This window comes from Oratosquilla oratoria, chromosome 8 (assembly GCF_046742065.1).
Source record: "Oratosquilla oratoria isolate Oo_2021 chromosome 8, ASM4674206v1, whole genome shotgun sequence".
NCBI classification, from domain to species: Eukaryota; Metazoa; Arthropoda; class Malacostraca; order Stomatopoda; family Squillidae; genus Oratosquilla; species Oratosquilla oratoria.
Genome location: NC_134784.1, coordinates 70,304,789 through 70,318,683, shown reverse-complemented (window position 1 = coordinate 70,318,683; position 13,895 = coordinate 70,304,789). Strand labels below are relative to the sequence as shown.

General features: G+C 38.7%; 1 protein-coding gene across 3 annotated transcripts in view; it reads left to right on the top strand.

Annotated features, from left to right (window-relative positions):
- The window catches only part of LOC143027801 (deubiquitinase OTUD6B-like), a 34,805-nt gene extending 21,143 nt beyond the window's left edge, over positions 1–13,662 (top strand). For all 3 annotated transcript variants that reach the window (XM_076189378.1, XM_076189379.1, XM_076189380.1), the window contains exons 3-8: positions 6,950–7,086; positions 7,869–7,953; positions 9,242–9,440; positions 9,787–9,991; positions 11,100–11,147; positions 12,258–13,662. In XM_076189378.1, coding sequence (XP_076045493.1) covers positions 6,950–7,086; positions 7,869–7,953; positions 9,242–9,440; positions 9,787–9,991; positions 11,100–11,147; positions 12,258–12,410 — 827 coding nt within the window. In that variant the 3' untranslated portion in view covers positions 12,411–13,662. The remainder of the gene's footprint in view (positions 1–6,949; positions 7,087–7,868; positions 7,954–9,241; positions 9,441–9,786; positions 9,992–11,099; positions 11,148–12,257) is intronic.
- Positions 13,663–13,895: the final 233 nt, after the last annotated feature.

Genomic DNA, 13,895 nt, shown 5'->3' with positions numbered 1-13,895 from the left:
GAGAAATAAACACGCTTGCTGAGAAAGGAGGACGCGTGGTCCTGGCCGGTGACTCAAATCTCCTGGACCTTGGTTTCTACTGCAGCTATCCATCGCCCCTTGCCAATTCCCCAATGTACGAGAATTCTCATGCCCCCCAACCACCACCACTTCCTTCCACTGTCCAGGGATTTCGGGACAGGAAGTACAGTATAGACAAGACCAGACCAATTAAGGTTAAATTCAGGTCACAAATGACACCAGAGAATGTCTTATCAAAAACAGGGAAACTAGCAGAAAGTGATCAGTATAAACAGGTATGGATAAAAAAAGCGATGAATAAAGAGGAAAGGAAGAGAAAACAAAAGGAATGGAAGCTAAGGAAAAAACGAGAACAGAACAGTCAGACAAAGAAATTCTATTGGAGAGTAGTGGATATGAAAATGAGGAAATGGTTCATAGAGAAAAACAGAAGGGAAACAGAAAACAGGATGGAGGTAACAGAAAATTAAAAGTGTCCTTCACAAATATAAATGGCTTAATAACAGGCTTGAATGAACTGAATGATTACCCGAAGGAAAAAGAACCAGACATAATTTGAATTGTGGAGATGAAATTGAAAGGTCCATTACCACCGAACAGTGTAGCACATTGTGTATATAATTATTGGATTAGAAACAGAGAAGTTGTTGTTGTTGTTGTTCCCTAGACTGTCTGTCGGAGCAGTCCCGTCTCCCCAAGGAATGCCACAGCCGAAACTGGGTTTTCCCACAGATCCTTTATAGAGTGTATGTTGTCTTGTTTGTGTACATGATTGTGTATAATGCAATGTTCCATTATGTGTTGTATGGTATGGGGTGAAGTGTTACATCCTGGGCAGCTGTGGAGTTATGTTCCTAAGAATGATATAAATGTGAGGAATGTTACATATGGAAAGAATAGAGTGGAGATGATTATGATGGAAATAGAGGACAGGGATAAGAAGAGCAGGAAGTTTGTGGTAAATTACGTGCCTCCTGAAACGGCTTTGTGGGAAGAGAGATTACACAAAAATATGTTAGAAGACACAAGGATAACACTAAATAAGAAATTAAGATGGAGGAAGAATAGTTATAATGGGTGACTTTAATTGTAAAGAAATCTGCTGGGAAGAGATGACAGTGAAAGTTGGAGATGACCTGGGGAAATGCACTAATTGTTATGATTATAGAACATACAATAACACAATGGATACAAGAATACTAGGTATAGAAATGAAGAACCAACGAGACTAGACCTAATAATCATATCAGAACCTGAAATAGTGGACAAAATTGAATATAAGACACCAATAAGTAAAAGTGACCACATATTAGTTGAACTGGAACTAAATAAAGAAAAATACATGGGAAAAATGAACAATATAGAAAGGAAAGAATGATGTATGGAAAAAGAAAATTTGATGAAATGAGAAAAAAAATTCAGAAAGCTTACTGGGAAAGGATTCACAAGGAGGAAACAACAGTACAGTGAGACCTCTTATTAACGGACGTTAATTAGCTGTGTTTGCACTGTTTTCACTATGTTTTCGGTGTTTTGGAGTGGTTTTTGGGTGGCATAGTGATTGCATGCACTAAAAAACAGCAGCAAAAACACCGAAAACACAGCGAAAACAAATTTTGATAAAATGAGAAAAAAATTCAGAAAGCTTACTGGGAAAGGATTCACAAGGAGGAAACAACAGTACAGTGAGACCTCTTATTAATGGACGTTAATTAGCTGTGTTTGCACTGTTTTCACTATGTTTTCGGTGTTTTGGAGTGGTTTTTGGGTGCCATAGTGATTGCATGCACTAAAAAACAGCACCAAAAACACCGCAAACACAGCTAATTAACGTCCGTTAATAAGAAGTCTCACTGTACAAGAGAAATGGAAAATTTTTACAAAAATTTATAAAGAGTGGAAAAATATGTTCCAAGACAAAAACATGAAAAAGGATATGTAAAATGTTGGTACAAGAAAAGATGTAGCGAGTTAAAAGACAAAAGGGATAAAGCTTGGATAAAATGGAGGGAAGAAAAAAAAATGCGAAAAATGGAAAATCAATACTGGTTATAGAAATTAATATGTACAAGTGCACAGAAAAAAAAAGAGAAAATACGAAAAGGATGTCATAGAAAAATATAAAGATCAACCCAAACTATTTCATGGATTTGTAAACAACAAACTGAAAAACAAACAAGAGTTAGTGAAACTACGAGGAGGAATAGAATATACAGAGGAAATAGAAATGGCAGAAATTATGAACAAGCATTTTAAATCGGTGTTTACAAGGGAGATCATACAACTTAGAGATGTTGAGTGGGAGGGGAAAGTCCGCCCTATGAAAGAGATAGAAGTAACAAGGAATGAAATAATGAATAGAGTAATCTTCGGAACGGATCCGCTTCCCGCCATGAGGTGTGCCACCAACGAAGAGAGTCATGATTCCCGCTGCCCTCAGTGCCACGTGTATCCTCCGCCAGCAGCTGCATCCTGCCTAAAGAAGGACCAGCACTCATTTGAAGACGTCCCCACACCTTGAAGAAGCCTCGGAGAGACTCCTGAGTGTATCGAGGTATTTTGGTGACTATTAGGAGTTAAAGTGCGCAGGGTTAGCTAGGTAGAATACATAAGTCATGAGTGAAATTGGAACATTTAATTGCTAAGTGAAATACTCAAAGCTTCAATTTGCCTGTCATATTGTGGAAATAAACTCATTGTATTATGTTTTGTTTGATTAGCCTAGGATTATGATCTACATCATGAGTTGCCCTCCCCTCCCTTTTTTGAGAAATAAACACACTCGTCGAGAAGGGAGCACACATGGTCCTGGCTGGTGACTCAAATCTCCTGGACCTCGGCTCCCACTGCAGCTATCCCCCTTCACCAATTCCCCAATGTACGAGAATTCTCATGCCCCCCAACCAGGGCTGTGAAGTTGGAACACAAAACCTCCGACTCCAACTCCTCTATTTTTGGCACCTCTGACTACGACTTTGACTCCTCTTCATGTAATTAACTGATTGTGATACCTTTCATCTATATCACCTCATATACTGAGCATATAAGTTAACCTTCCACATACTTTTGAAGCACAACAACTACACAATGCTATGCATCACACATTTACTGTTTTTGGAACAAACCTTATTGATACGAGTACGGTACAAGGTCAAGTGTTACAGCTGGACATGTATGATACTGAAAGATATATGTATCATACATACTTTTTGGGTATCATTGTTCTTCATATGTTTTCATACCTTTTGTCTTGATGTACTGAAATTACTGACACAAGTACTGTGGCATGAGTAGAACACGTGACTATTTCTATGGTAAGCGTCTCGCGTTGGGTCACGTGCTCCCGCGTTAAGTTGGCGGGGGACGTGACTTAGCGTGACCATTGTTTTTTGTGGCGCGTCATCACGTGACCCAGATGTGCGTCATCACGTGACCCAGATGTGCGTCATCACGTGACCCAGATGCTAGCAACTGATTGGATGACGCGCTAGGCTGACCCAGCAGGGCGACTAGCCCGCGACCGGACAATACTCAGATTATCTCTGACTACGCTACCAGGCGGTCGTGGTCAAGCAAGTGCTGGTTACAGGACACAAAGAGTAAGTGTGATATTCTATTCACAGTGCCGATTAGTTCTCTCCCCCATCAGCCTCCGACACACATTTCATATTCTGTGCTACATAATAAAAGAGCCAACACATTCTACGTGTTTTAGTCATTGAGCCTAACCATTCGGACACTTTACCATAGTGGTGGCAAGCGGTGGTTAGAGTTTGACTAACTCGTGTACACGTACCCATTCCTATTACTCAGTGAACATACATACAAATTACAAAGTCCACACTCTCCAAATACTCAGTGCACATACAGGAGTGCTAGCTAACCATTCGGACACTTTACTATAGTGGTGGCAGCGGTGGGATGATGGTTAATACCCGATGATATGAATATTGGGACATCTGCAGCCGCCTGCAGTGCCCTTGCCTGGTGGCTGATGGGTACGCCCGTACGCCTCGACATGGCAATGAAATAACCGGCCTAGCTCTAGCTAGCACTCCTGTATGTGCACTGAGTATTTGGAGAGTGTGGACTTTGTAATTTGTATTGTGTTCGGCGGCTGTTGCTGCCTTTTGTTGGTAGGGGGAGGGATGTGGCATGAGTAGAACGCGTGACTATTTCTATGGTAAGCGTCTTGCATTGGGTCATGTGCTCCCGCGTTAAGTTGGCGGGGGACGCGACCTAGCGTGACCATTGTTTTCTGCGGTGCGTCATCACGTGACCCAGATGCTAGCAACTGATTGGATGACGCGCTAGGCTGACCCAGCAGGGCGACTAGCCCGCGACCGGACAATACTCGGATTATCTCTGACTACGCTACCAGGCGGTCGTGGTCAAGCAAGTGCTGGTTACAGGACACAAAGAGTAAGTGTGATATTCTATTCACAGTGCCGATTAGTTCTCTCCCCCATCAGCCTCAGACACGCATTTCATATTCTGTGCTACATAATAAAAGAGCCAACACATTCTACGTGTTTTAGTCATTGAGCCTAACCATTCGGACACTTTACCATAGTACCTCTTGGTTTAACTACATACTGGTACTGCTATGCGATTATTGCAATGGACATTACTCTGGTTCTGGAAATGGTCTTATCGATACGAATACAATACAAGATACAGCTGAACATGTTTGAAACATTAAACTTTTTTTTTAACTTTAAATATCCTTATTTCAATAATTCAATGTTAAAAAGTATAGAGGGGAAAAAAAAGAAGGGGAAAGGAGAGAAGATAGTATTATTGCATTGGTCTACAGTTGAAATCATAATTATCCCAATGGCAACACAGCATTGGGAGAAACCACCAAACTGATGAAGTGATGGAAATGATGCATATGGAACTTGACAGGAATATTACAGCTCCTGTGACTGTGTGTCAACAGAAGGTGTAAAATGGAGGTGTTTATTTAATCTATTCAAGTAATACTTTGGGTATTTATCGGTCTATGTATAAATTTGAAAGCCAGTATTGCACAAGGACGTTTTGGGGGTTTAGTGGAATGACCACGAAGATAAGGCAATGAGATTTATTACATTTTATAATATATATTTTTTTTTCATAAATAATCTACTTATAAGGAATGTGCACTGCATAACTACAGATTAAACGAAATCCTTATAAAGTGTAAATTTAACTGGAGTCGGAGTCTGTATACTTTTACCGACTCTGACTCTGACTTCAGTGACACCGTAATTGGTTCCGACTCCACGACTCTTACTCCACGAGTCCTACTCCGACTCTGACTCCACAGCCCTGCCCCCAACCACCACCACCTCCTTCCACTGTCCAGGGATTTTGGGACAGGAAGTACAGTATAGTCAAGAGCAGACCAATTAATTGGACAAAGAAATAGTGAAGAAAATACTAGTCATTTTGATAAGAGCAAAATTAGAGTATGCAGCAATGACGTGGTCACCAAGTACAAAAAAATGTATAACAAAACTTGAAAGAATACAAAGAGCAATTATGAAAATGGCACGAACGCTCTCAGAACTATCATATGAGGAGAGGCTGGCAAAACTTGAGCCACAGACATTAGAGGAAAGAAGAGAGAGAGGAGACTTGATAACTATAAAATCATGAAAGGCATGGAAATTATTGATATAGAGGATCTAATAAAATGGGATAGTAGAGATACAAGAGGACATGGAAAGAAAATCAAGAAAGACAATTATAGAAGAGACCTGAAAAAGAACAGCTTTCCCCACAGGATAATAGACATTTGGAACAGGTTAGATGAGAATGTGGTGTGTGCAAAAACAATACACGAATTTAAAAACAGTCTAGATAAAATGAGATATGGAGACGGGACACCACGAGCATAGCTCCCCTTCCCATAAAATACAACAACTAGGTAAATACACACACTGTATCAAATACACCATCACTTGTGGATAATAATGCCTAGCACATTATATGCTCAAAATAGACTAGTTTTAAATTAGTAAGGATTCATGTTTGTGTTTCAGTATGTTCCTAGTATATACATGTACCTCTATCATTGTTTTTGTATAAGTGTTTAAATCCCTCATTTACTGCTTAGAGTTTGATCCTAAGTTATATTTGTTCTGATTCTCTTTCATAATACTTGACTGTTTATATTTTGTTACGGCCCACTGACGCCTGGCATAGATATACCTGTACTTATGATTTTGAGACATGCCGGGCCCATGTAAACATGGCCAAGATTAAAGCTAAGAAATAAACTGCCTTGTTTGGGAATTACCCTGCCATAACAGTGGCGACGAGGACAAAATTAGATAATGAGTGCTATGGTTAAATGGACATTGAAATTATGCAACTGTAAGTATGTCTACAATGCATTTATTAGCCACAGATTAGGCACCGGCTTTTGCATCGGCAGTAATTCTTAGTGTTTGCACAATGTTTAGGGATAAACAGATTGACAGATTTGAGCCAGATAGGATTTCACTAGACCTATGGCTGAGTCTTTTGGAAGCTCACTTCCAATATACAGGAATAACTGGCAACAGTGAAGAAGAAAAACTTATTATTAGTGTCTGTCGGAAGTGTTGTGTACGCAGAGTTGGGAAGGATCTGTGCTCCTGATCTCCCTCATACAAAATCATTCAGTGATTTAGTGAAAGTGTTAAAGCAGTACTATATAGTCACTCCATCCTACCATAGAAGTCTTGTGGCATTTCAACAAAGTATTGCTGTTAACCCAATAAACCATTTGTTGTTATTATTGTTGTTGTATATGTTAGGTGCAGTTAATGGAGACATTCAAGAAATTCACCAAGTCATTTGCTTATGCTTTTGACTTGTTGGATACACAGTGAAACATATTTTCAGAATCAATAAGAAGACCTTGAGTAATTTGTTCTTTTTTTCCTTTTTTTTTTAGCTCAAATAATGCAGTTGAAGAAGCATGTCAACAAGGACAAAAAGAAGAAGAAAGAAATAGCAGATGAAATTGTCAAGTTAGAGAAAGATTTGCAAGAACGACATGAGAAAGAATTGGCAGAACTTGAAAATGAGGAGGTGTGTATGTTTGCCAACAGTTGTAATAAAGATCATTTCCTTTGTGATGTTGAATATCAGCAATATTTATCCTGTATACATTTTTAATAAGGAATTTTGTATGTCATAGAGTTGTATTTGTTGGGAGATTTTGATGGCAATGCAAGAAGAATTCCAGAAATTAATTTTTTTGTGGATTAATAATTGTGTGCTGAGGAAATTGGCACTGCTTTGGTCATTCCACATTTCTCTGTCAACTAATTAGTTGGATATAGTGGGATAGAAGATAAAAGAGACCAATTGCTCCATGGAAGGGCTCTCCAGTTGCCAGCACTTTTCCAAAAGCTGATTTATTCTAATTAGAGATTTCTACTTGTCGTCTCTATTTTCACATGAGGGGATAAGGAGGGATGGTTATGTAAAACAGCTGACCCTGCTGAAGATGTGCTGTGTCTTACTGCATTGCTTTCAACTTGGGAAGTGGGCACAGAACAGTGGTGATCCTTCATCCCACAAAAGGGAAATGGTTGACTGACGTGTGGGGATGAAATGGGTGGGGATAGGTACATGCATTTGGTGTCCTTGGGTGGCTACCTCCCTTGTAAGGGGGAAGAAGCCTGTTGGTATGTTGACAGATACAGTATTGGTATTCTTTTTCTGAAATTGTATTTTCTTTTGGTAAGAAGGAATTAATTGAGGAAGTCTCATGAATGAATTATATTTAATTGAAACATCCCATTCTTGTCAATATAGATGTGAAATAGTTTTGAAATCTCATGTTATTGATGTGTTTCCTTTTGTAGGTAATAGAGTTGGCCAATGATGTTTCAACCCTGGAAATCACTGAAAATGGGTTTGATGACTGTGAGAGCACACCACAAGAAAATGGTATTTAAAACTCTTTTGTTTCCATGCTTCCTTGTGATGTTATGTGTGAAACTACTTGTTTTCATGTTTATGAGAATCTTTGTGGAACATGCCCTTCATCCACAAAGAGCGAAGAGATTTTTAAGATAGAAACAAATGGGTGGAGGATGGGTATTTGGTAAACCAGCTCTATTTCTCTGTTTGACAAACATTTTCCTGTTGAGCAAGGATTGGAGGAAGCAAGAGATAAGTGTGAGTGGAGAATGGTGATGGGTGAAAAATAAACTGATGCAACCCAAAGGTGTTTCTCCTTGTCTATTCTATTTAGGCAAGATGGGACAAGAACGGATCGTTGCCATGTAACTGGGGCAGCTGGTGCTTCCAACTTGGGCAATGGGTAGGGGACAGTGATGACCCTTCATACAAAAGGAACTAAGGGAAATGATTGATAAGTGGGAATGGGATGGATGAAGGTAGATACATGCCTTGGGTACCTCCCTTACAGGGGAGGCTAGATTTCTCTGGCCCTGCTGTGGAAGTTGTGTCATTTCATTGCCTTTGACCTGACCAGTGTGGTGGGGAGATGGATAGCAGTACATGAGGTGCTTAGATGAGATGGGCAGTGTTAGGTGTGGGATGAACAATGTAGTGATGGGTGTCGGATGTATACTTTTATTTGGCTAACCTCCTTGTAAAGGGGAGAAGGTCCAGTAATTTGTATAGGTATGTATTGTTATATACGAATAAATTGTAATGTTTAAGTTAGTTTTAATGTTATTATGTTAGAATGCTATATGTTATGTTATATTGTAAGTTACAATGTTATATATGGTCTTGCTGTAGGTGTGCAGTGTCTTGCTACATTGCTTCTGACCCAGGGCAGTGGGTGGGATATAGGGATGACCTGTCATCTGTGAGGAGCTGGGATGAGAGGGAGGAAGGTGATGGTGGGTGGGAGTGGGTATGTGCCTTCTGTCTTGGCTATTTCCCTTATAAAGTGAAAAAAGTCTTTGGTGTATAGATATATAAATGCTTCATGTATATTGAATTTATCATTTCATATATAAACTAGTGGTTATTTGTTCAAATATTGTTAAAGAATAGTATTCTTTATTGATCATACCATAAATTTAGTAGAAATTCTGATGATGAGATATTTTCTTTTTCTCCCACATTTTACTGGAGAATTTAAAAGTTCTTAGTTTTAAGGAGAAATCTTGTAAATCATCCATATATTAGCTTTGTCAGGAGAATATAAATTTGAACAACATAGTGTCATATAAAAACTTCACTATATCATATTTTACAGTTTCCGGAAAGAAAAAGATTAGTAAGGCAGAGAAGCGTCGTCAGAAAAAGGCTGAAGCCAATCGTGAACGTGAAGATCGCATTAAGGAAGAAGAAGCCAATAACAGGTTTTCAGCTCGAGCAGTAGAAACCGAAAAATTGAGGGGAATTTTGCTGCAGAGGAACCTCCGGATGTATGAAATTAAGCCTGATGGCAATTGGTAAGGTTGATTTTAGAAAGTTGCGGGAGCTAGAAATGTTTGTCACAATCACCCATAACTCCTAATCAGTTCTCATGTTACCCGTATTATCATTGATGACATTTCATCATATTCAATCACACACTTACACATATTTACATTCACGATGTCCCTTCTAGCTGGACCTTTGGATCAAATTATCAAATGAATTGCCACATCTGTGCCTTTTTTTTAGATGTGTTTCTTTCACTGTTATATCATTCCTCATAACAATCATCTTTCTCTATATGTAGATATGTTTAATGGTTTTTAACCTCTCAATATGGTTATTTGACGAGTGTACACAATATGTTTATTTTTATTTCAGTATGTATGCGGCAATAGCTCATCAGCTACCAGAGTATACTGTAAGTCAACTTAGGGCCAGTGCTGCAGATTTCATCTTGAACCATGTTGATGATTTCCTTCCTTTTCTCACTAATCCAAAGACTGGTGACCTTTTGACTCAGGAAGAATTTGTCGAATATTGCTCACAAGTTAGAAATTCACCTGTTTGGGGTGGTCAGCCAGAGGTAAGAGAGATCAATGTAGCCTGTGTTAAATCAGTCAAACTCAAGTTTTTTTTAGTCACATTTGATAACATGATTAATTGTTTCTGGGTTACCACTTTTACATGTGGTATCCTGAAACTGTCAAGGGAGGTCATTTGACATTCATATATCTGTTTTCTGTATTACAGCATTTATTTTTCTAATATCTATTGTAAGATTTTGTTAACAGATTGTTAATATGTTAGTTTTTCTTGATCACCAATTGTATTATTGTTATTATCATTATAAAAGAATAAATAAGCATATGCTATGGACAACAGTAGGAAATTCCAAAACTCAGACTACAAACCATTCATGAAAAACACACCCAGCTATGTAGCTATGTTTTCACAGCTTAATTCCTAACAATCAGCAAAACGATTATACATAAAACGATTATAGACACTATAAAATATACCACATAAAGCATTGAAAATGATACAGGATGCTCACTACATCACACAAGCATAAACAGCAGAACATAAAGAAGTAGCATACTTCTTGACCATATACAACATCATGTACAAGCAACAACCTGCACCTCACAATACATTCATACAAAAATACATTAGCATTCAGATCATAGAACAAGCTCTTCATGATACATATACCAAGGCTTTTTCCCCTGTACAAGGGAGGTAGCCAAAAAGAAAAAGGCATAAAATCATTCCCACCCATTCCATCCCTAAATACATTCCACTCCCCTCCACCCTCCCTCCCATCTTAGCACCTCCTGGATGACGGGTCATCCCTGCACCTTGTCCACTGCCCTGGGTCTCTGCCCTCTTCATGATAGACCACCAAATTTAATACTCCTACCACTTCCCTGAATATTAACCCTACAGAAAAACTCTTTAAAAAAAAAGTAGGAACTACGCTAGCATGCTTGCAGTCAGGATTCCGTCCAGCTCTATGACAGTACCAACACAGAATAGGCCTAGCCACAGAATCAAGCTGCTCTAGATGCAACCATAATACAGAGGAAACTGAACACCTCGTCATATAGTGCCTCATACTATCCCTAGACAAGAAGACAACACCATGAAATATATGTAGTAACTAATAACATGATTTTCACATTGCCTTTCAGCTCCGAGCCATTTCTCAGGCAATAAAAGTGAAAATTGTAGTTCTTCAGGTGAGTTCTGAGTAGTTATCAGGTTTACTTGTTTGTTTTTACCTATGTTGATGTAAGGTTCTCATAACCTAGACCCTCATATAAGTTTTTTAACTTTTTTATTGGCCAGATGTCCCTCAAATAGGTGTCTGTATATATCAAGTGCTTCTTCCAACTTATAAGGGAGGTAGCCAGTCAAGTCTACCTCCCATCCTATTCCCATTACCCAGTTGTTTCTGTTTCATCTCAGCTCCTTGTGACATCACACATTTATTCCTGGTATTTTGAACTGCCTACCTCTGGTTATTCCCGGTAAATTCACAGTTACGGTATTTGGTAATTACTACCCTCGATTCTATTTACGGTAAGAAAAATTCACAGATACAGTATCCGCTCGTGTTTTGGAGGTAAAATTAGATATTTTGAAGAGGAAAGAGCAGGGAGAAGGTACGTCTGCCATAAGTCGAAACTTGGGTTCGGTATACGGTAATTTCAATTTGCGGTAAGGTTTTTAGGAATGCATATGTACCATATAACGAGGACTCACTGTATTTTGAACTGCCTACCTCTGGGATTTTACCATTTGGCTTTGACATCCAAGTCCATTTGGTTACCTCGTTTCCAAATGTGTTTGTATTATCTTTGTTCATATCACTGACCGTCTCTAGGTATGAGGTTGCATAAACTAATACTTACATACATATACCAGTCTTTTTCTCTCTTACAAGAGAGGTAGCCAAAAAACAAAGGCATAAAATCCACTCCCACCCATTCCATCCCCACATACTCCACTTCCATTCACCCCTCTCCCTCCCTCTTATCTTGGCTCCTCTTGGATGACGGGTCATCTCTGCATCTTACTCACTGCCCTGGCTCAGAATCAGTGTTGCAAGACACAGCACATCCACAGCAAGGCCACTTCATTAAATTGGTGGAAACCCCCCCCCCTCTGTGTCCCCTCATGCAGAAAAAGAGAAGACAGGGAGAAATCCCTTCTTCGGGCTACGTAAAATTATTTTTTCACACATACTCCCTGACCTCCCATCCCCCACCCACTCCCTTTCATGCATCACACATGTATAAACTAATAGGTTGGATAATACTAATTTTTTTATTCGTTTCTTGTTTCAGGCTGAAGGCTTACCGTCAGTCATTGGTGAAGAATTTGAAAGTGTGCCAATTGTCACACTGACTTACTATCGTCATTATTTCGGTTTAGGCGAGCATTATAATTCTGTTGCTCCAGTATCCCTACCAGCAAGTGCTAATAATGTAGGGTCTTGAAATCAAGCAGAGGATTAACTGTTTCTTTTATTTTTTCTACTCTTCTTTGAGCGTTACTGAATATTGTGATCTGTGGTTATTGAAGGAATACATTATCAGTTGAAAACTGTTTGTCAGTAATACAAGTGGCCCACATACTCTTCCATTTGATTTTTTTATATCCAGTATATGAAAAAACAAACTTCTCAGTGTCCATGTTATAATTAAGTTCATCATCAGAAAAAGAGTATTTCTTAATGTATCATTATGTATGTGTGAATGCCTATGTATATGGTCTGCATGTATATGATAGTGCTTCACTAATTGGATATCTGCAGCCCCATAATGGCTGGCAGTGGTCTTCATGCCCTTACATATATTTCTGAGGTGTAGAATGATGTTTGTGTTGTATTAGTGTGGGACCGTTTCCATTTCCCCAGCTCATAGTAGTTGGAGAAGGTGAGCATTAACCTTATGTGGAGAGGTGATGGAAATGAGAAGAGTACATGTCAGGTGTTTATCAGAGAATTTTTTTAAAAGCATTATTGTATTTATTATTAGGAAATTAAAAAGAGTGTGCTGAGGTGGTTTGGGTAAATGGAAAGAATGATTGAAGAACAATGTACAAAAAAGTGGGTGGGAAGATTAAGTACATGAAATGAGCCTAAGAAGAAGACTTGGTGGTCGATAGTGAGTTTGGACTGGATCAGGTGGTGTCTGTCCCTTGAGGCTGCACCTCCAGGTGGAGTTGAGGATGTTGAAGGGTGTAGAAGATGGGTGGCAGGGAAATTATTATTTCTGATGTCCACTTTTTAAGACCACATGTAGGTACATAGATATATATGTATATGTGTGTGTGTGTGAATATGCAGAAAATCCCCAATAAGTGCAAGTTCTGTAAGTTCTATCTTAAATTGGTATATGATTCATATTGTTTGTGATGATGTATGTTACATATGTACATTAGCAATTCACAGTATTTAGCTTACAAGCAGTTCTCTATGCTCAGGTTGAACTATTTCTATTTGGCCCTGCAGTGCGTTGAACAGACTGATCAATTGTTTTATTTGTGTGAGCAAGTGTACAGTTGGATTTATGAATAGTATTTATGGGAGCTTGTGCACAATGATGAGTGTTTCTAGATCAGATGTCCATAAACCAGAGAATTACAGTGTTTGTATGTATACATATACCTTGATTTGAATAGAAACAAATGAACATGACAACTGTAAAATTCGTTTTGTATGTCTAGATACTCGTCATAGCTGGAGAATTGCCTTTTTTCTTGCCTCAGGTTCTGCTGTATTGAATAGTGCAATTGATATTACACATGGTATCTGTACAACATAGTACTTTTTTCATTATTTCAGACTAGAATAGAATAGATACCAACTCATTAACATGTCACTGTACAAAGAAATGAGATGAAAATTAAAAAGTGTATAAATTATCAAAGGTGAGAATAGAGAAGGAATGAAAATGTTTCAAGGAGGGAAAAAAATCCAA